This window comes from Vitis riparia, chromosome 10, assembly GCF_004353265.1.
Source record: "Vitis riparia cultivar Riparia Gloire de Montpellier isolate 1030 chromosome 10, EGFV_Vit.rip_1.0, whole genome shotgun sequence".
NCBI lineage: Eukaryota > Viridiplantae > Streptophyta > Magnoliopsida > Vitales > Vitaceae > Vitis > Vitis riparia.
In genome coordinates this window covers 3511859-3536399 of record NC_048440.1, presented here as the reverse complement: position 1 = coordinate 3536399, position 24541 = coordinate 3511859, and the positions used below count along the sequence as shown (strand labels likewise).

The following is a 24541-nucleotide window of genomic DNA, read 5'->3' as shown; positions in this document are numbered from 1 at the left end:
CCTACTTACAAGAAAAACACTTCAACACCGACATTATAAATTTCATTATTGAATGGTAAGGCTTGGGTTTGTTTGTCTTTAAATTTTAGAAAGTGAGTAAGAAAAAAAAAATAGAAAAGAATTTTAATTTTCTTACTTGGTTTATAATTGAAAATGTATAACATGAAAATAAAATATAATAAACTTTTAATATTTCAAATTATTAATTCTTTAATAAACTTGATAAAAATTCTTTATCAAATTTTAGAATATTTCTTGCAATATCCTCATAAATATATGGTCAAATTTGGGAGGACCTCTTTGCCCTTATTTATTTATTTTTATTGTCTTTCTATGTGATCCTTACATGTCACATAAGAGGAAATTTCTAATCAAGGGTTGGAAAAGTGGCTAGAGAGGACTTGCTTGACTTGAGCTTTTAGTGTGATATAACTTTTCTTCTAATAATTGAATAGTGGGAAGCACTACGTCTTTCTGGTCCTTGCATGTCACTATCATTTGGGAAATTTCCAAGTTAATTAGTAGCATAACAAAAAAAAAAAAAAAAAAAAAAAAAAAAAAAACAATGAAGAGTCTAGGAAGTGGGCCTAAGAAGACTTAGTTGACTAGCTTTGCCTGGAAGAAAAAATCAAATAAAGTGTTAGTCGAGCTAATCATAGAAGTGAAATAATAAAATTAATGTAGCCTTTTGATTTTTAATTTTATCAATATTATTAAAAAAATTAAAAATTTGTTTGCTGAGGATAACAACTAGGACAAAAAAAAACATATTTTCTACTTTTCCTATAAAATTTCTTTTTTTTTTATATATATAATACTTATTATTATTTTCTATTTTTTAAAACAAAAAATTGTAATATGTTTCCAAATACTATAATAATTTAAACACTAGTGCATTTTTTTTTTCTCTTTAAATGTTATCATTAAAAATTTTGATATTGAAGAAAAACATTCAAATCATAACTACATTTTTTCCCCTTAAATCTTAAATATTATATTTGAAATTGTAATATTCGAAAACATATTATACGTCCAAACTGCTCTAGAAAAAAAGTCAAATAAGACACACTATATTTGGTTATCTAAAAGTATTAAGAAAAGAAAAAAATGTTAAGGGAAATTATTTTCTCATGTTTGATTTTATTATAAAAAATATGAAAGAAAATCAAATATAATTAAAATTAGTTAAAAGAATTTATACATATTTAAATTATTTAATTATTAGATAAAAGAAGAAAAGTAAGTGAACTAAGTTTGAGATGATATATAAAAATAATTTATTGATTTTAAATCCATTTTTTTATTTTCCTTCACTTTTTTTCTTCTATTTTTCCTCTCTATTTTCTTTCCCTAACATTTTTCATCAATTTTTTTGGAGAACCAAATATAGTCTAAAAGTGGTGAATTTTTTTTTCTATACATTGTTAAAAATTATGAATGTGAAAAAATTTATTCAGATTTAACTTATGCTTTTATGTCTTTTGTGGACTCTAAGGTAACACATAATCTAGGAAATTTTCAAGTTAGTGTAAATTCAAAGAAAAAAAAAACACATGCAATTTAGAACATTTGTAGAAAATTAATAAACCCAAAATTAAAAAAAAAAGATAAAGAAAAGATAATTCCTATGCCAAGAAGAAGACTACATCAACACCAATATTATAAATTTAATTATTGAATGGTAAAGCTTGGATTTGTTTATCTTTAAATTTTAGAAAGTGAGTAAGAAAAGAGGAAAAAAAGTTAAAATTTATAACTTGGTTTATAATTGAAAATGTATAACATGAAAAATAAAATATAGTAAACTTTTAACATTTTAAATTATTAATTCTTTAACAAATTTTATAAAAATTCTTTATCAAATTTTAGAATATTTCTTGCAATATCCTCATAAATATATGATCAAATTTAGGAGGACCTCTTTGCCCTTATTTATTTATTTTTGTTGTCTTTCTATGTGGTCTTTACATCTCACATACGAGGAAATTTCTAATCAAGGGTTGGAAAAGTGGCCAAAGAGGACTTGCTTGACTTGAGCTTTTAGTGTGATATAACTTTTCTTCTAATAATTGAATAGTGGGTAGCACAATGTCTTTCTGGTCCTTGCATGTCACTATCATTTGGAAAATTTCCAAGTTAATTAGTACCATAACAAAAAAAAAAAAAAAAAAAAACAATGAAGAGTCTAGGAAGTGGGCCTAAGAAGATTTGGTTGACTAGCTTTGCCTAGAAGAAAAAATCAAATAAAGTGTTAGTCGAGCTAATCATATAAATGAAATAATAATCAAATAATAAATTAATGTAGCCTTTTGATTTTTAATTTTATCAATATTATTAAAAAAATTAAAAATTTGTTTGGTGAGGATAACAACTAGGAAAAAAAACATATTTTCTACTTTTTCTATAAAAATTTCTTTATATATATATATATATATATAATAGTTATTATTATTTTCTATTTTTTAAAACAAAAAATTGTAATATGTTTCCAAATACTATAATAATTTAAACACTAGTGCATTTTTTTTTTCTCTTTAAATGTTATCATTGAAATTTTGATATTGAAGAAAAACATTCAAATCATAACTACATTTTTTCCCCTTAGATCTTAAATATTATCTTTGAAATTGTAATATTCGAAAACATATTATATGTCCAAACCGCTCTAGAAAAAAAGTCAAATAAGACACCCTATATTTGGTTATCTAAAAGTATTAAGAAAAAAAAAATGTTAAGGGGAATTATTTTCTCATGTTTGATTTTATTATAAAAAATATGAAAGAAAATCAAATATAATTAAAATTAGTTAAAGAATTTATACATATTTAAATTATTTAATTTTTAGATAAAAGAAGAAAAGAAAGTGAACTAAGTTTGAAATGATATATAAAAATAATTTATTGATTTTAAATCCATTTTTTTATTTTCCTTCACTTTTTTTCTTCTATTTTTCCTCTCTATTTTCCTTCCCTAACATTTTCCATCAATTTTTTTGGAGAACCAAATATAGTCTAAAAGTGGTGAATTTTTTTTCTATACATTTTTAAAAATTATGAATGTGAAAAAATTTATTCAGATTTAACTTATGCTTTTATGTCTTTTGTGGACCGTAAGGTAACACATAATCTAGGAAATTTTCAAGTTAGTGTAAATTCAAAGAAAAAAAAAATACATGCAATTTAGAACATATGTAGAAAATTAATAAACCCGAAATTAAAAAAAAAAGATAAAGAAAAGATAATTCCTATGCCAAGAAGAAGACTACATCAACACCAATATTATAAATTTAATTATTGAATGGTAAAGCTTGGATTTGTTTATCTTTGAATTTTAGAAAGTGAGTAAGAAAAGAGGAAAAAAAGTTAAAATTTATAACTTGGTTTATAATTGAAAATGTATAACATGAAAAATAAAATATAGTAAACTTTTAACATTTCAAATTATTAATTCTTTAATAAATTTTATAAAAATTCTTTATCAAATTTTAGAATATTTCTTGCAATATCCTCATAAATATATGATCAAATTTAGGAGGACCTCTTTGCCCTTATTTATTTATTTTTGTTGTCTTTCTATGTGGTCCTTACATCTCACATACGAGGAAATTTCTAATCAAGGGTTGGAAAACTGGCCAAAGAGGACTTGCTTGACTTGAGATTTTAGTGTGATATAACTTTTCTTCTAATAATTGAATAGTGGGAAGCACTACGTCTTTCTATTCCTTGCATGTCACTATCATTTGGGAAATTTCCAAGTTAATTATAGTATAACAAAAAAAAAAAAAAAAAAAAAAAAACAATGAAGAGTCTAGGAAGTGGGCCTAAGAAGACTTGGTTGACTAGCTTTGCCTGAAAGAAAAATAAAATAAAGTGTTAGTCGAGCTAATCATATAAGTGGAATAATAATCAAATAATAAAATTAATGTAGTCTTTTGACTTTTAATTTTATCAATATTATTAAAAAAAAATTAAAAATTTGTTTGCTGAAGATAACAACTAGGGGGAAAAAAAAGCCTATTTTCTACTTTTTCATATAAATTTCTATTTTTTATATAATAGTTATTATTATTTTCTATTTTTTAAAACAAAAAATCGGAATGTGTTTCCAAATACTATCATAATTTAAACACTAGTGCATTTTTCCTTTTTTCTCTTTAAATGTTATCATTGAAATTTTGATATTGAAGAAAAACATTCAAATCATAACTACATTTTTTCCCCTTAAATATTTAATATTATATTTGAAATTGTAATATTGGAAAACATATGATACGTCCAAACTGCTCTAGAAAAAAAGTCAAATAAGAAACGTTATATTTGGTTATCTAAAAGTATTAAAGAAAAAAAAAATGTTAAGTGAAATTATTTTCTCATGTTTGATTTTATTATAAAAAATACGAAAAAAAAATCAAATATAATTAAAATTAGTTAAAAAAATTTATACATATTTAAATTATTTAATTTTTAGATAAAAGAAGAAAAGTAAGTGAACTAAGTTTGAAATGGCATATAAAAATAATTTATTGATTTTAAATTCATTTTTTATTTTCCTTCACCTTTTTTCTTCTATTTTTCCTCTCTATTTTCTTTCCCTAACATTTTCCATCAATTTTTTGGAGAACCAAATATAGTCTAAAAGTGGTGAATTTTTTTTCTATACATTTTTAAAAATTATGAATGTGAAAAAATTTATTTAGATTTAACTTATACTTTTATATTTTTTGTGGACCATAAGGTGACACATAATCTAGGACTTTTTCAAGCTAGTGTAAATTCAAAGAAAAAAAAAAACACACATGAATTTTAGAACATATGTAGAAAATTAATAAACCCAAAATTAAAAAAGAAAAGGATAAAGAAAAGATAATTGCTATGCCAAGAAGAAGAGTACATCAACACCAATATTATAAATTTAATTATTGAATGGTAAAGCTTGGATTTGTTTATCTTTGAATATTAGAAAGTGAGTAAGAAAAAAGGAAAAAAAGTTAAATATTCTAATTCGGTTTATAATTGAAAATGTATAACATGAAAAAAAAATATAATAAACTTTTAACATTTCAAATTATTAATTCTTTAATAAACTTCATAAATTTTTTTTTATCAAATTTTAGAATATTTTTTGCAATATTCCCGTACATATATGGTCAAATTTGGGAGGACCTCTTTGCACTTATTGATTTATTTTTGTTATCTTCATGCGTGGTCCTTACATGTCACATATCATATAAGAAAATTCCAACCTAGCATCTTAAAAGTGGGTTACGAAAACTTTCTTGACTTGTTTTGTCTAGGAGAAAAATATTATTAAGTAGAGTTGGTCCTTATATGTCACATATCATACAAGAAAATTCCAACTTGGCGTCGTAGAAGTGGGTTCAGAAGGTTTGCTTGACTTGTTTTGTCTAGGAGAGAAACAATATTAAATCTAGTTCTAACATAAATTAATTTTATTTTTATTAATATAAATAAAAAAATTTAGTGATTGCATAATAAATACTTTTTTTTATATTGTTTTAGTCATTTCCTTTGTGAAATTAATGACACATGAACAACCATATCTATTTTGAAATGACTGATACAAATTAACAATATTTCGATTATTTGTAATTCATATTTGACATATTCTTTTCATACATACATGCATATGTAACTAAAGTATGTAGAAAGAATGTAAAAAAGATACTTATACAATTTTTTATTTGAGTAGGAACAATATATGATCATAGTATATAAAATGCAAGCAAAGTGCTAAGATATAGAGGTGTATAACGTAAATGAACACAATACTATTTAAAATAATATTCTTTTCACATATCTATATTTAACATGATATTAGTAGTAGAATATTTTTTTTTCACTTATCTATATTTATAGAAAATAAATAAAAGAAACAACCATTCCTCTAAAAAAAAAAAATGAGATCTTGAACTTATTTATATCTTCTTTATCATAAAAAGAAAATTCCACTCATGTATTCAAAGGTACAAAAATCTTTAACCTTTCATTTTTGTCTTTTGGTGAAGCACTAGATAGAAGATATTTGATTGATTTTTATCATCTTGTTACCTTATCTACGAAGTTACAAATTACACTACCAAAATAATAATTGATAAATTAAAAAATAATTATTAATTTTTTAGATTTATGTTAAAGCATGCAATCCAATTATTATAAATTTAATTATTGAATGGTAAGACTTGGATTTGTTTATCTTTGAATTTTAGAAAGTGAGCAAGAAAAAAAGGAAAAAAAATTAAATTTTCTTTCTTGACTTATAATTTAAAATATATACCATGAAAAAGAAAATATAATAAACTTTCAACATTTGGAATTATTAATTCTTTAATAAACTTCATAAAGATTCTTTATCAAGTTTTATAATATTTTTTTGCAAGAACCCTGTATATATATTTGGTTAAATTTGGGGGGACCTCTTTGCGCTTATTGATTTCTTTTTGTTCTCTTCATTTGTGGTCCTTACATGTCACATATCATGAAGGAAAATTCCAACCTAGTGTCTTATAGAAGTTGGTTGAGAAGGCTTGCTTGACTTGTTTTGTCCAAGAAAGAAACAATATTAAATAGGGTTTTGAGAGGAACTAATTTTAATTTTTTTTAGTAAAAATAAAAAATGTTTGGTCATTGCATACTAAATAGAATTTTATTTTTTATTTTTCTTTTTATAGTCATTTCCTTTGTGAAATTAATGAGACAAAGATAACAATATCTATTTTGAAATGATTGATACAATATAACAATATTTTGATTATTTGTAATTCATATTAGACATATTCTTTTCATACATACACACATGTGTAACTAAAGTAGAAAGAATGTGAACGAGATACATGTACATTTTTTTTATTTGAATAGGAATAATATATGATCATAGTATATAAAATGCAAACAAAATACTAAGATATTGAGGTGTATGTTAAAATAATATTTTTTTCTACATATCTATATTTAACATAATATTATTAGTAGAATATATATATATATATATATATATATATATATATATATATATATATATATATATATATATATATATATATATATATATATTTTCATATATCTATATTTATACAAGATAAATAAAGAAATCAATCATTCCTCTCAAAAATGAGATCTTGAACTTATTTTTATCTTTTAAATCAAAAAAAGAAAATTCCTCTCAAATATTTGAAGGTACAAAAATCTTTAACCTTTCATTTTCGTCTTTAGGTGAAGTGCTAGGTAGAAGATAGTTAGTTGATTTTTAACTTCTGGTTACCTTATCTATGAAGTTACAAGTTAATAATTGATGAATTAAAAAATAATTGTAATTTTTTTAGATTTATATAAAGCATGCAATCCAATTAAAGGTTTTTTTTTTTTTTTTTTAATATTTTTAATATTTTTTTAATATATATATATATATTTATATATATATATATATATATATATATATATATATAATATATATATATATATATATATATATATATATATGTAACTATAAACTAGGGATGACAATAGGGTGAGTTTTTTCAAGTACCTGCCCCTAATGGGACGGTGTTGGTATATATATAAATAGGTTAATTTGGGATGAGTTTGAAAATTCTTTTAAAACCCGGGATGAGTTTGAGGGGGTTCTAGTATGACTTTGTCTCGCCCACCCCAATTAAATATAATATCAAATAAAAAGATATTTTGATTGATTTTTTTCATTTTTGATTTTTTTAATATATATAAAATATTATTTTTCACAAAAATAAATTATAAATATTTATAATATTTAGTTAGTTATAGGTTGTGTTTATTTTTAATAGAATTTAATATTTTAAAAGTAAAAAAAAAATTGAAAAAAAAAAAAAAATGGAAAAGAATTAAAAAAATTAAACAAGGTAGGTATGAGAATTTCCCATACTCATCCCTCCCCATTTAAATTTTTTTTTTTTTTTTTTTGTTAGCAGGGATGAGAATTAATTTAAATAAATGGGACGGGTTGAGATGAGGGTAACCCATCTTGAACTTGCCTTGTTGCCATCCCTACTATAAACTACTTGTGGAACCATATGGTATATGGTATGATTAAGAAGAATTATGCTTCAAATATAAAATATTTGATCCATAATTAATAAAGAGTATACTTAGCTAATGTGTTATTTGGATAAACTTTGTTTTTACTAATCTTAAAATAGAAAAAATAAGTGGTTTTTGGATTGTGTTTTTAGTCTACATTCAATACTAAAAATGTTTGATCATTCTAATTTTTCCTATTTTGTTTTTGGTTAAAAATAAGATATCTTGTGATTATATATCAAATAAAACAAAAAATTCAAGATTTTCAGATATATTTCTGATGTGTTAGCAAGCCAACCACATGGGTGTCTCACATGTGGAAAATGAAATATATATATATATTTCATTTTCCACATGTGAGACACCCATGTGGTTGGCTTGGTTGAGAAAAATAAATATGATTATTAATTTCCTATAAAAAACATGCATTTTTGAAAATTTGTGAATAAAAGATTTTTATATTATTGTAGTTTATTTTTGCTTACAAATTTCAAATACAAGAGTAAAAACCAAGCCATCTAACATAATTTCCAAAATAAATGTTTTATTTCATTTTCATAATTTTTTAATTTATATTCAAATTCCTTTCATATCAATATTTTTCATCCACATTTCTAAAAATCGATCCACTCAAAATTTCATTGATAATTTGTAGACCCTCAATTTTCTCCCTTAGCACATATATTTTTATTATTATTTTTTTCTCGCCTCACTTTTTTTTTTAGCGCATGTTTATGACCATTTTTTGTTCAATTTTTCATCATCCCTTATTGATCTATGTTTACTGGGCTCATTATTGATTTGAGCTATATTTTGGAGACTATTAGAGGATTATTTTAGATTTGAGCATGATTATTGGCGGCCCCTTAGGATTAGTATTATTTTTTTATTTTTTTGAGTTTGTTCTTTTAGGGTTTTAGAGCTTTTGGCAACATAGCTTAGGATGAGGACACATGTCCTCATCTCAGTAATTTTTTTTTTTAAAATTTTTATTTTAAGGGTCTTTTAGTCTTTTGTGAAGAGAGCTTTTTTCCTTACTTTTGGGACATTTTTTGATGGGAGCATTTTTCCTACTTTTGGGACATTTTTTGGTGGGAGACCTTTTTCAATTTTATGGAGACAAGTGGTAAAGAGGAGAGGCTCCTGCTAGTGGGTTGTTAGAGAGGTATAGAGACACCTTTTGAAAGGTGAAGAGAGATGTTTGGCTAGGGAGGAGATTCTCACATTTTTTGGGAGAGGGGTTGAGGAGGAGTTGGTTAGAGGAAGTTTGAGAGAAAGCTTAAGAGGCAAGCTAGAGGAGGAACAGAGGGGGGAAATAGCCAGATAGGGAGAAGGAGCAGAGGAAAAGAGAGTAAGCTTGCCACTTAGGGGAAGACATGTTAGAGAGGATGACTTTTTTCTTCTATTAGGTTGGTTAGAGAGGGTGAGAGGATATGAGGTAGATGGATTCTCCTGCTAGGATAGTTTTGTGAGAGAATAAAAAAGCTTGAGCAATAAGAAACTAGAAGAATAAGAAGAAAAAACTTGAGAGGAAAGAAAAGAAAATCGAGGAAGTAACAACAAGAGGGAGGGGGGGGGGGGGGGGGGGTGGGTTTGAAGAGGAATGTTCGCTAGAAGCGTAATAAAATACTATTAGAAGAGGAGTGTTCCCATGTATGGTTGCTACGAATTTCATTTATTTTCATTAATGCTCTATTCTTTCCCATTTTCTAGATGTTTTCTGGCTTTTGTTTGCTTCTTAAATGTGGATAGCATAGACTACATATTGGTTGGTGGAATCTGGATTGTTTGTAAGTTTGCCATGGTTTTATTCATTTGAACTTACATTTGGATCATCATTGGTTTTTTTTTGGATATTAGAAATTCATGCTTTAATTCTTTATTGGTTTCACTAGTTTTTAGCCCATTGATTGAAACATGAAACAAGGTTCTGCTATTGATCTTTTGGTCTATTTTGTTTCCTTCTTTAGTGCTTTGTTTTTGTTGTTTTCCTTTTGTTTCTGGTGTTTGTTTTATTTTCTTAAGCATGGGACTATGGAGAGAGGTGTCTCAAGGAAGGGTGTTACTGATTCTAGAGAGCAAGTGTTGGGAGATTCTGGTTTGGGTTGGACTTGTTCAGTTGTGTCATTTTAACTGCTATTAATGCTATGTTATTTCCACTTTTTGCCATCCTCCTAGAAAATGATAAGGCTTGACTAAGTGAAAAATATTATTGAGATGGCAAAGTGCTAATATAGCTAGGAGGTCTCAAGAAGAATTTGAAAGGTTTTTCTAGAAAATGACATATTTTTAGTGCACAATTCAATGGCTATGGTGCTTTTACCTAGTGCTTGCAACAATTACCTTCTGAATGACAGATTCAAGCAATTTCTTCTGAAGCACAAAGTTTTCTAGTTTCTGGTACAAAGAGAAAGGCTTTACATTGTGCACAAAAAGAGTAATTATGGGGATTTTCTCTCATTATCATTGCATAACTTGATGATCAATTTTATGTTAATAATGTTAAGTAATAACAATTTTCCAACTAGTATTAGGATTGTTGGAAACCTCGGATTACTCCGTTCCCATGCCCTGAATCTCGTAGGGTGCATTCATTTATCCCTAAGGATCTCTAGATCTAACACAATGAAAAAGTATGACTTCAAAAACCATATTAGGATAAAAATCTAGAGAAAAAGTGTTCATACCTGGATCTAAATGTTCATAGATCAATTTCTTGTGGTCTAGAACATGCCTAGAAAAATTGGAGAATCTCTTCTCATGCTGTTATCCACATGAACGTCCCATGTGATTCTCGTGCACGTGGCTTGTGCACATCTTGTACGGTTCTCATGCATGTGACTTTTGTTATTCTAGTGTGCTTTTCATATACCTAAGATTTTCCGCTTGATGACTTTTCCTTGTGTTTAGGCATTGAGATGGTAGTGATCTCAAAGGTGGAAGGTAGGGTTCTTTCTCTAGACTGTAGGGAGAGAATGGTAAGACTTAGAAATCCTAACTCTTAAAGGAGTATTTATAGGTTTCTTACTAGGCTTAAGTGACTTAAGCCACCTTGCGCTTGGGTCACTTAATCTAGCCCAAAAAGGTTGTTAATTGATTAATTAACCACACAAAACCTAATTAATTAATTAGCCTAGTCTAGAGATACCACTCACTTATCCTTGTGCTATTGGGATTGAGCCCTTAAAAGCAAGATATGATGGAACAAAGTTAGATTTAACCATCCCATTGTTATCTTTTTGGTGTATGGACATTGATTTGAGCATTCACCGCATGTCCTTACATTGTATATGACTTGGGTGCATTAGGAGTTGCACAGAAGATACAAGTCATGGGTTCCTTGTAAGTAGATAAGTTGTCCACAATTGGTTCATGGATTTGGGTAATCTAGTAGAAACTATAGTGCACCACCTCCTAATTGGAAGAATGACTTGTCTTGGTCGTCGGGATGAGTTTCCCATGGTGAGTGTATTAGTGTATGTGATGCATATTGGACAGGACCTATGGCGAATAATGACGCAAGACTATCAATTGTCATGATTCACCAAATTACTATACTACATGGACTCTTAACCTTGAGAGGATATTGAGTCTGTGCCAAAATCAACAAGAGGCTTTAACACATGGGTGAGACCTTAAAGTGGTCATATATCCATATGGATTGGGTCACTATTGATGAAGGCTGGTGGCAACAAGTATTCTCAATAGAGGCACCATGATATCTCATAGGATTGAGACAATGTGTCTTATTGGGTGATCCAAAGGACATGTGATCATGAAATCTGTGGCCATAGAAATTCCTTTAGTGGAATTTGACATATGCTCCTTGGAGCTAGGGTATGTTATTTGATCACATAATAAGTGGGTTCTATAACTCAAGGATTTGAGAGGTAATCTTGATAGGTGATAAAACTACCTTGTTAGATTACCGACACTAGTTCATAGGAAGTCTATATGCAGTGGATAGTAGGTCATAGACCTGAGCACTTGGTGTTTTGTTGTAATATACATAGGGTATTGGAGTTCAGTTGACTATTTGTAGTGGGATATTGAGTTAAGTTCATAATTTGATTCTAAGGGAGCCATTACTCCTACGGGTGACCACTCTGAGCTCATATTCCTTATTGGCATGACTTATGAGGGTTGGATGAATTTTCACTTTTACGTATAAGGGTATTTTGGTAATTACACAAGGTTGCACAGGGATAAGTGAGTGGTATCTCTAGACTGGGATGCATTGTATGATTAATTAATTAATTAGCAATCTTTTTGGGCTAGATTAAGTGACCCAAGCCCATAGTCAACCTTAGCCTCCACCCTTAAGATCTCTACCATCTCAGTGCCTAGACATAAGGAAGAGTCATTGGACAGAAGATTATGGTGTTTACGTTCCATATTGAGATGGGAAGGTAGCAAGGTGCGAATGGAAGTTGGAAATGTTGGGAACCCCAGATCACTTTGTTCCCAAGCCTTGGATCTCATAGGGTGCCTGAAAATCTATCTTAGGCTCTCTAAATCTATTGCAGCAGAAAACCAAGTGTTTAAAAACTAATATTGATATCACAAAAATCATAGATCTAGAGAACAAAGCCACATACCTTTGATCCAGATGTTCCTGGATTGATTCCAATTGATGTAGATAACTTCAAAGTTGTAATGGATCTCGTAAACACCATGATTCACCTGATGACTCTTCCTTGTGTCTAGACATTGAGATAATGGAGATCTTAAGGGTGGAAGCTAGGGTTAGCTCTCTAAGCTGTAGGAAGAAAATGTCAAGGCATAGAAACCCTAACCCCTAAGGGGTATTTATAGGCTTCCTAGTGGGCTTAAGTGACTTAAGCCCACCATGAGCTTAGGTCATTTAATCTAGCCTGAAAAGGTTGCTAATTGATTAATTAACCATATAGGGTCCTAATTAATCAATTAGTCTAGTTTAAAGATAACACTCACTTATTCCTATGCAATCTTACGTAAATACCAAATGACCCTTATACACAAAAGTGAACTAAAAACTTATCGAACCCTCATAAACCGTGTCATAAAGGAATATAAGCTTAGATCAGGGATTACTAGGACTCAGGAGTGTTGGCTCTCTCAGAATCAAATTCTTAAATTAACTCAAAATCCCACTATAGAGAGTCAACTACACTCTAATACTCTATGTATGTTACAACAAGACACCAAATTCTCGGGTCTGTGACTTACTTACAATGCATGTAGACTCCTCATGAACCAGTGTTTATAATCTAACAAGGTAGTGCTATCACCTATAAAGATTACCTCTCAAATCCTTGAGTTATAGATATCACTTATTATGTGATCAACTAACATACTCTAGCTCTAAGGAGCATATGTCAAATTCCACTTAAAAAGAATTACTGTGACCACAACTTTCATAGTCACATGTCCTTTGTATCACCCAAGGGGACACATTGCTTAAATCCCATGAGATATCATGGTACCTCTATTGAGAATACCTGTCGCCACTAGCCTCCATTAATAGCGACCCAATCCATAAGGATATATGACCACTTTAAGGTCTCACCCACATGTTAAAGCCTCTTGTTGATTTGACACAGATTCAATATTCTCTCAAGGTTGAGAGTTCATGCAATATAGTATCTTGGTGAATCATGACATTTGATAGCCTTGCATCATGATTCACCATACGCCTAATCCAGTGTGCATCATATATACTAGTGCACTCATCATGGGAAACCCATCATAACATCCAAGATAAGTCATCCCTCCAATTAGGAGGTGGTGTACTTCAGTTTCTACTGGATTTTCTCAAATCTATAAACTGACTATGGACAACTTATTTACTTACAAGGAACACATGACTTGTATTTTCTGTGTAATTCCTAATGCATACAAGTCATGAGCAATGTAAGAAATATGAGTTGAATGCTCAAATCAATGTCAATACACCGAAAAGAATAACAAAGGAACAATAAAGTCTAATTTTATTACATTATGTATTGTTTTTAGGGGTCACACATGACTGCCACATAAAGAAAAAGACAACTAGGCTTGAAGAATTTTAAAAAGAAAGGAAGGAGTATTGGGCTGCCATTTTTGGTTTGGGGAAAAGAAATTGACTTTATGGGGATTCACTATAGATTCTCCTTGGAAGGCATCAGAATTTTGTAAGGAAGGTCCATGCGCATGATTCCCCATGGACACATTGACACGCACCTATATGGAAAGAGATCACAGGCATCCCAGTATTAAGGGAGTCCCATAGCTTGCACTTAAAAAGGAGGACTACATTCATCCTTGGGAAGGTTAATAATAGCACGACCATATAGGAAAGGAGAATCCAAAAAAAGGGGGATGCCATTCATATCCTTGGAGAAGATTGTCCACTTTGAGGATTAGCACGCACTAGAATCCATCCACAGGCTATGAAAGAGGACTACATTGACAACTTCCAAAGAAGATCAACATGCATGGTTTTGATTAAGAGAAATAGTCCACCATTGGCATGAAAAGGATCATGCACATAATAGAACGGGGATTTTTTTTTTTAATTAATCCAGAGGAAGGGGGGCTCCACAACACGGTTGTGGGTTTTGCTTTTAAAGACCAAAATTCTCCACCATAAGATATCCATGCATTGCACTTTGGGAGAGCATTCGACGCACCAAGGGGCCCCGCCATCACAAATTATAGGAGAAGAGGCCTTCTCTTACACGTAGCGATTTTTGAAGTCCTTCACAGCCGCACCATCAATGGGGATGGCCACAATACATATTCTTCAAGACGGTCACTCACGCAGATTGACAATCGTCAACATGGCTCCATTGAGTCTCCATAGCACGCACCATGTGAAAGGGACCTGAATAAACAGTCCATATACGTTTTCGAAAGAGGTAAGTATATATATTTTTTTATTTAGTTCTAATTTCGATTTATGATAGATTGCAAAGGTTGAGTTTGGGTTAATATTTACTCTTGATTTATATTAATTGTTGTTAGGTTTCTTTTAAAAATTCATTGGATAGTTTGGATACATTTTCATTTTAATTATTTTTAAAAAATTCATTGGAAATGTTAGATTGGATATATATTTCATGTTAGTTATTTTTTTTCTTGGATATATTTTTTATGTTTGTTCTTTTTAAAAATTGATTCGTTCCCAATTGGTGTCTCAGCTGATTCGTGTCCAGCTGGCATCCCTTGATTGTGATTCTCATAGGGGAGTAATCAACAAAATTTATAACCTATTACACCATGTACTAGGATAGCCTTAGCTAGCATAGCATAGTGGCTCTAGGGTCGTTCACTGGGATGGGTTTTCACTTCACAATTGATATTAATTCAAAGATGAATTGGTGCCTTTTCATTTCAAGGTTAGCTTTAAAAGAAAACATAAAGATGTTTGAAAAAGGATTGGTTTTAAGCTAACCAAAAATAGTAGTAACTGATTTTAATTACAAAGAAAAGTGTTTCTTGGAGTTTAGATCACTAGGCTCAGGTTCCTTATACAAAAAGGGAGTTCTGGTCACTTGTTTTTTTTCCTCACATTAGAGAATTAACATATAGTTAATTCTCTAACCGGTGTGGTACAGATGCTTCCCCTTAATGGGTTCAAACACTAAATCCCTCTCACTGATGCATCTTGCAATGGCTCGTGCCTCTCACCTAGCATTTGCCATTCAAGGTGATCCTTAACCTTGGATTACCCGTCAAAAGCTCGCAAGAGATAACTAATGGATGTCTCCTTGGAGTCCAAAAGCTTACCAAGTGTTGGCTATTTTAGAAAATCCTACCTTCAAACCACCTCCCAAAGGTTCGCAAGAGATGAACTAGTGCATCTCAATGGACGGAGACCACTTGCCTTACCAAGTGTTGGCCCAGGTGATTTAGAGGCGTTTTAAGTTAACTAAAAAGATAAAAACCATTAACGGGTCACACTTTCTTTTCATTAAAAACTAAAACAACAAAACTTCCAATTTGTGCATGAGGGAACTTACCCGGCTTTCTTCTTTCCAAGAGACGAAGAGCCTAGCCTCTCATCCTCTGAGGAAAAATCCTCAGAGTTTGATTGGCTAGAAATAAAAAGAACGAGAAAACAAAAATATATCTAAAAAGCAGAGCAAGTGCTCTGTATTTTATATATCTTCCTCTCGTCGGATTACATGATGATATATGATATATTGTGTAAAGGAAATTACAAACTATATATAAGAGGTTATTCACCCCTTTGTTCTTGCTTAAAGACTAAGGAATCCTATGATAGGTGGGTTACAAGGAGAGTTTGGGGATTTAGACATCAAATATTTAAAGCAAAAAATTCTCAAAATGTCGGTCGCACATATCGGGAAGTTTCAGGAGAACACCGCGGCACTGTGCAAAATGGCTGCGAAATTTTTGCAGCAAAAGGACAACATTTTCGCAGCCAAAGGCTGATTTCGCAGCCGTGCAACATTCTGCCTTCAACTTGGAGTGATCTGCTTGCAATGGCTGTAACTCCTTCATTTCAACTCCGAATCGCGCACCGTTTAAAGCATTGGATTGTTGACTTCCTGAGCTTCGAAAAAAAAAAACTCTTTGGCTAAGCGCTATCAGAGGATCCGGACATATCTGACCGGGGAAGTTGAAACGCCCTCCTCTCTCATCCGGCGTCAGGCGCCGGATGTGAAATATTCGGAGAAGGTGGAACGTCGGCCGGACAGAATTCCGGATGTGAGATATCCGGAGAAGGTGGAACGTCGGCCGAACAGAATTCCGAATGTAAGATATCCGGAGAAGGTGGAACGTCGGCCGGACAGAATTCTGGATGTCAGATATCCGGAGAAGGTGGAACGTCAGCCGGACAGAATTCCGGATGTCAGATATCCGGAGAAGGTGGAATGTCGACCGGACAGAATTCTGGATGTGAGATATCCGGAGAAGGTGGAACGTCGACCAGACAGAATTCTTCCCTGGGTGGAATGAGCTATGCCGCGCATCGCAAGGGGGACCGTCTGCATGTGCAAGGGAAAGAGAGCTACGTGGCATTTTTTTAGGGAGGATCCCACACTCCTTGCATTCCGGATTTGCTTATGGCAAAGGACTTCAAAGCTTCGGTTCTTCATGCTTCTGAGCTTTCCATTGCTTTGCCATGGATTCCAAAGAACGCTCCTCAATTTCGGATTGTTTTGGTGATAAAAAAGCTATCAAAACACCAAAACTTAACACAATTTGATTAGAATTGATTGCAAGGGTCCTTAACATGTTAATTGGGTTAAAAGGTGATAACTACTACTCAAAAGTGTTTAAAAGAGTTAATTACAAGCTATCAAATATCACTTTTTGAGTAGTAATAAAAAATTCATTGGATATTAGTTTGGATAGATTTTCTTATTAGTTACTTTTTAAAATAGCGTGCACTTAGCTAATGTATTGTTTGGATAAACTTTTGGTTTTATTAATTTTAAAATAGAAAACATAAATAGTTTTTGGATTGTGTTTTCAGTCCACATTAATTTTAAACATGTTTGGTTATTCTAGTTTTTTTTTTTTTTTTGGTTAAAAATAAAAACATAATAAGATATCTAGTGATTATATAACAAGTTAAAAAAAAAAGAAAAAAAAAATCACCATTTTTAGATATACAACCTACTGTTCTCATCAGATTGCGGCTCTTTGAAGACCCTACTTCTCATCATTCCATATGGTACAACATAACCTGCAACAAGGATTATGTTTTTAGTTTATGTTAGTATTAAACATGTTTGATAATTTTAATTTATTTTTTGTAGTTTAAAAAACAATAAGATATATTAGGTCATGTATATATTTATTTGTTGTAACTGCTTTTATTACTTTATTACTACTGTTACTGAACTCTTTATATAGCTTTTGTCTCTGTGTTTTTTTATTCAATGAGAAAGGGTTAATTCTTCTCTTCTTCCATTCCCTTACTTCAACTTGATATGGTATCAAAGCAAATGATATGATTTGCTGTAATTTTCTCATCTCTGATTCTTTTGATCTCCGTTTTTCTACAAGATTGTAGAAGATTATTGTTGTTGTTGTTTTTTTTTTTTTTTTTTGTCAATTGTTATGGAGATTCTATTATCTGAAAACACTAAACATTCTAGGTCGTCTTCAAACAAATATGTACATGACCTAATAAGATATTAGGTCATGATTATTTAGTAAGTAAAAAAACTTCTTTTCTAATGATCTTTTCAAAAATTTTCATTTAGTAAGTTTTGATAATTTTTTAATGTTTATAGGTGAGGCACGGTAGTTGTTGGTTTTAGAATATATAAATAGATATGAACAAGTTATGATCAAGTATTTCATAAATTTTATTTTAAACACCGTGTGAATAAAAATATTTTATATTATATTATAATTTTAATTTTTGCTAACCAATTTTAAAAAGAAGAGAAAAAACCAAGTTACATGCTTTCCAATATAATTGTCTTTCATTTCCCACTTAATTTCCAAAATTAGATTTATTTTTTAAAAAGTTAATTAGAATATTTTTATTGTGAATGATTGATTTAGTTTCTATATTTAAATGCTTCTATAATATAAGATGTCTAATTTTTTCTTATTCCAAGTTTTTATTTTATTATTGTACATACATTTATATGAGCGTTGACTCAAAATAGTCTTTTAATAAAATAAATAAAAATTCATTTTAACCACTCTCAAACAATATACAAGCTTCCATTATTAGTCAAGGCTAACCATGTAATTAGGATAACGATCAAATAAAAATAAATTATAGATATATAAACTAAAACATACTACATAATGCGTAAAACCATCGACATATAATAGAAGACACTATTGTTGTGGAATTTCACTCACAATGAAATTGAAGTCATTGGCAGTAAGCTTAAGATTTTTTGACTAAGAGATGAATCAAATAAAATATTGGTCAGGGCTAACCATGTAATTAGGATAGCAATCAAATAAAAGCAGGCAACTTCTCATTAAGTCTTGGTGGTTTTAGTGCGTTATGTAATATGTTTTAGTTTATATTTTTTTTTATGAAAATGTTTAGTAATTCTAATTTTATTATTTATTACTATTAAAAATAAAAAATAAGAAACATTTAATATTATGTAAAAAAATAAAAAACAAGAAATAATTTTAGTTTTCACTATATGTAAAATAAATAAATAAAGTAACCATTGTCATCCTTGATTGATTATGCAGCAACCCATAGGCTTCAATAAAATGCATAACATGGTAATATAAAATGCCCAACATGTAGATAATGAAATAAAATTATCAACTTAAATTAAACAATATAATGCGCTACCTTTCTCTTAGTATTTGCCAATAACGTTTATTATATTATGGTGACCAATGCCATCAATTTTATTTTTCAATTTATTTATATTCTTTCATCACAAAATAAAAATTCATCTTCAACATGTCAAGTTACAAAAATCTTCAACATTACATTCCTCTTTTAGAGAATGATGAATAAAATGGTGGAATGTATTCAACTTATTTTTATTTCTTATTCTCTTATTTATCAAGTTACACATTACATTTAAAAAACTCTTTCTAAAATAATAAATAAAAATTTAAAAATAATTGAAAAGTTTGTATTTAATACAATACATACAATTCAATAGCATGCAAACTCTCACTTTCAATTATATTCCCCTTCAATAGATTTTATATTTTTGTTATTTTTTAATTATTTTTTTAATATACACCTACGTGATATCTATTTGGTAGAATCATATGATATGACACCAAATGTTGAACCTGAATCGAGAGTTTTTCAAAATTAAAATTTGATTTAATTTTTAAAAATTAATTAAAATATTTTTATTTTGGGTTGTTGATTGACTATAGCTGCAATACAGGATTTCTATAATTTTCATATTAGAACTTTTTATTTTGTTAGGTATACGTTTATGCTTCTGAGCGTCCAAGAAGACTTGCTTGACTTGCATAAGAAAAAAGAGTTGCTCAACACCAACACCACCATGAAGTAGGTGTGATTTAAAGATAAAATAAAAAATAAATAAAAATAAAAATAAAAATATCAACATAATTTATGGATGGTACACTTTTTGAACAACTTTTTCAAACATCGTGACATACACGACAACGATCATTGTGAAATTTTACATAGAATGAAATTAAAAATCTTTGGTAATGGAGCTAGAAAGACTTTCTTGTCTACCTATTACTTGGAAAATAACCAAATAAAATATTGACTAAAGTATATTTTTAGTTTATATTAATATTAAAATATTTAATAATTTTAATCTTATGTTTTATTATTATTAAAATAAAAATATATATTTACTAATTATGTAGCAAATAGAAAAACCTTTTTAAAAATTATTTTGATTTCCTTTTTAAAATTTGTGAAATTAATAAGACAAATAAAACATTTATTTACAATATAATGTTAAAAATTTTAATATTTTTATTATTTGGAATTATATATATACATAAAAAATAACATATCATTTTCCAAATACAGGTGAGGTATGAGTATTTCCCACAATTCATTTTATAAAAATTTGTGAATAATTATTTTGTTATATCATTATCGTTTGAGTTTTTATTTAAAAATTTTAAAAATAATTATGTTCAGTTCCCACTAAAATTCCAATCAAGAGTGACGACTTGCTTGACTTGTTGCGTGGCTAAAACAAGAGACATGAAGGCATCATTAATTCTAGAAATTGAGTAAGAAAAGAAAAAAGACTTTAAACTTTTTCTTACCTGATGTATGATAAATAAAATATAATAACTTTTAACATTTCAAATCATTAATTCCTTATATAATAAACTTTGCAAATTTTTGGAAGGAATTCTTTGCAATTATTTATTTTGTGTTCTTTTTATGTGGTCTCATATGTCACGTATCATATAAGAAATTTCCAATATCGTGTTTTAGAAATAATATGTGGATGGTTGTTTGACTTGCTTTGTCTAGGAGAGAAAAAAAACAGAGTACTGCTTATAGGAGCTAATTTTATTTTTTATTAGTAAAAAGAAAAGCAATATATATATATATTTGATGATTGCATAACAAATAGAAAAACTTTTTTGAAAGGTTTTTTTTTTAATTAATTCCTATGTGAAATTAATAATTTTTTTTTTCAAATTTTAAAATATTTAATAATATATCTTGATCCATGTATGGTCAAATTTAGGCTTTCTTTGTGGTCCTTACATGTTACTATCATAGGGAAATTTCTCAGTTAATTAGCAGCATAACCTTCTAACAATCAAAAGTCTAAAAAGTGGGCCTAAGAAGACTTAGTTGACTTGCTTTGCTTGGAAGAAACTTCAAATGAAGTGTTAGACAAGCTAATCATGAAGTGGAATAACAATTACATAATAAAAATGCAGTCTTTTGACTACTACTATTATATAATATTTTTTAGTTTTTATCAATATTAAACATGTTTTGTGATTTTATTTTATCATTATTCATTACTATTAAATAATGAAAAATAAAAAATAAATAAATGCTTGATGACTATAACAAGTAGAAAATAAAATTTAAGTACAAAAACAAAATATTAATACATGTTTTGTGTATCAATATTTTTATTAATTTTTAATAGATAGAGATTACAGGTGGAACCATGTGACATGGTACCCAAGAATTATGCTTCAAATTAATGCAAAGAAGACTTGTTTCCCAACAAATTAATGTCCAATGGAGAGTTGGAAGAAGACTTGTTTGACTTGCTTGAGATGCTGTGTGGGTGGAAGAAGAGAGTTGTTGGATCAACACCAACACCACTTCTATAAAACCATCAACTGGGGCATATATAGCAATATTAATCGAAACTAAGAAAAAATGGAGTGGTTTTCCATTAATCCTTGTAGGGTGTTGGTGGTTTCAGTGGTATTGTTATCATGTAACATGCTCTTGATCTCATCACCTCCTGCTGCTGCTGCTGCTACAATTGACGCACAGGTGGAGGCTGAGGCCGAGGCTCTCCGCAACTCCACTTGGTGGTGGTACATGGAAAACACTACTTCTCATCATTGCACATGGGACGGCATCACCTGCAACAGGGAGGGACATGTTATTCAGATTACCTATTCACCTCCACGGTGTATGCTTAGCCAGTTGAAGTTTTCTTCATTTCCCAGCCTCCTCCATCTCAACCTTAGTCATTCTTTCATCTATGGTCGCATCCCAGATGAGATAGGTACGCTTACAAAACTCACTTACCTCCGTATCTCTGATTGTCGACTTGATGGTGAGCTACCTGTTTCACTGGGTAACCTCACTCTATTAGAGGAATTGGATTTGAGTTATAACTATGACCTCTCTGGTGCCATCCCTTCCTCTCTTGGATATTTGAAGAATCTTATTCATTTGGATTTGAGTTATAACTATGACCTCTCTGGTGCCATCCCTTCCTCTCTTGGATATTTGAAGAATCTTATTCATTTGGATTTGAGTTATAACTATGACCTCTCTGGTGCCATCCCTTCCTCTCTTGGATATTTGAAGAATCTTATTCATTTGGATTTGAGATATAACTATTTCCTCTATGGTGTCATCCCTTCCTCTTTTGGAAATTTGAAGAATCTGATTCATTTGGATTTGGGTTATAACTCTCTTTCCAGTGTCATTCCTTCCTCTCTTGGAAGTTTAACCAACCTGGAATACTTGTACCTTAATTTCAATCGAATCAACGGTTCCATCCCTTCTGAAATTGGGAATTTAAAGAATCTGATTCATTTGGATTTGGGTTCTAACTCTCTTTCCAGTGTCATTCCTTCCTCTCTTGGAAGTTTAACCAACCTGGAATACTTGTACCTTAATTTCAATCGAATCAACGGTTCCATCCCTTCTGAAATTGGGAATTTAAAGAATCTGATTCATTTGGATTTGGGTTCTAACTCTCTTTCCAGTGTCATTCCTTCCTCTCTTGGAAGTTTAACCAACCTGGAATACTTGTACCTTAATTTCAATCGAATCAACGGTTCCATCCCTTTTGAAATTGGGAATTTAAAAAATTTAGTTCAATTGTCCTTGAGTCATAATGCCCTTGTTGGTGCTATTCCTTCATCTTTGGGTCATCTTACAAATCTGACTTATTTCCATCTCATCAAAAATCAAATCCAAGGTCCTATTCCCTTGACATTTGGTCATCTTACCAAGTTGTCTCATTTGTATCTTTGTTACAATCAAATCAACGGTTCCATCTCTCCTGGAATTTGGAATCTGAAGAATCTAATCCATCTCAGATTGGATCATAACAATTTTACCGGAGTTATTCCTTCATCTTTGGGTTATCTCATTCATTTAAATGAGCTCAGCATTAGTAGAAATCGAATCAGTGGTCGCATCCCTTCTAAGATAGGAAATTTGAATAATCTGACTAGCCTCGACCTTAGTGATAACTTGATCCATGGAAAGATACCTTCCCAACTCCAGAACTTGAAGATCTTAGTAAACTTGAATCTTTCCCACAATAAACTTTCAGGTTGCATTCCTCCTCTTGCTATATATGACCACATAAGGTCATCACTTGATTTATCACACAACGATTTAGAGGGTCATATACCCTTTGGATTACAGTCCAAATTCTCTAGGGGCGCATTTGACAACAACAAAGGTTTATGTGGCGAAATCAAAGGTTGGCCGCATTGCAAAAGAGGACATAAAATTGTACTTATCATTGTTATTGCCATATCTACTGTTTTGTTTCTTTCTTTTGCGGTGTTTGGGTTTCTCTTGCTTTTGCGGAAGACGAAACAAGGTCAAACCAAGACAACATCGACAAAAAATGGAGATATATTTTCAATATGGAATTATGATGGTAAAATTGCTTATGAAGACATCATTGAAGCAACAGAGGATTTCGATATCAAATACTGCATAGGCATCGGAGGCTATGGCAGTGTTTACAAGGCTCAATTGCCTACAGGCAATGTGGTAGCCCTGAAAAAGCTTCATGGATGGGAGACAGATGAGGCAACATACTTGAAAAGCTTTCAAAATGAGGTGCAAATATTGTCAAAAATACTACATCGGAATATTGTCAAACTTCACGGCTATTGTCTACATAAAAGATGTATGTTTTTGATTTACAAGTACATGGAAAGAGGAAGCTTATTCTGTGTATTGAACAATGAAGTTGAAGCTTTGGAACTGGATTGGATTAAAAGGGTGAATGTGGTTAAAAGCATAGTCCATGCCTTATGCTACATGCATTATGACTGTACTCCGCCCATTGTTCATAGGGACATATCAAGTAGCAATATTCTTTTGGACTATAAATTGGATGCTTTTTTATCAGATTTTGGTACTGCTAGACTACTGCACCCTGATTCATCCAATCAAACCCTTCTTGCAGGCACTTATGGTTACATAGCACCAGGTAAGTATACCCCATTTTTTTCCTAATCTTTTCCAAATTTTACTTTCCGATATATCTTTTGAATTTCTTGTTGTTTTCGTTTTAAAAAGTTTGGTATCTTCGAGATTCGATATATTTAATACCTTTATAGCT

At 30.0% G+C, this 24541-nt stretch overlaps 1 protein-coding gene across 1 annotated transcript; it reads left to right on the top strand.

The window, feature by feature from the left end:
* Positions 1-21819: 21819 nt before the first annotated feature.
* Positions 21820-24452, top strand: LOC117924125 (probable leucine-rich repeat receptor-like protein kinase At1g35710). The gene has a single exon (XM_034842696.1). The coding sequence runs from the start codon at positions 21868-21870 to the stop codon at positions 24433-24435; it is 2568 nt and encodes an 855-aa protein (XP_034698587.1). The 5' UTR covers positions 21820-21867; the 3' UTR covers positions 24436-24452.
* The last annotated feature ends 89 nt before the right edge of the window (positions 24453-24541 follow it).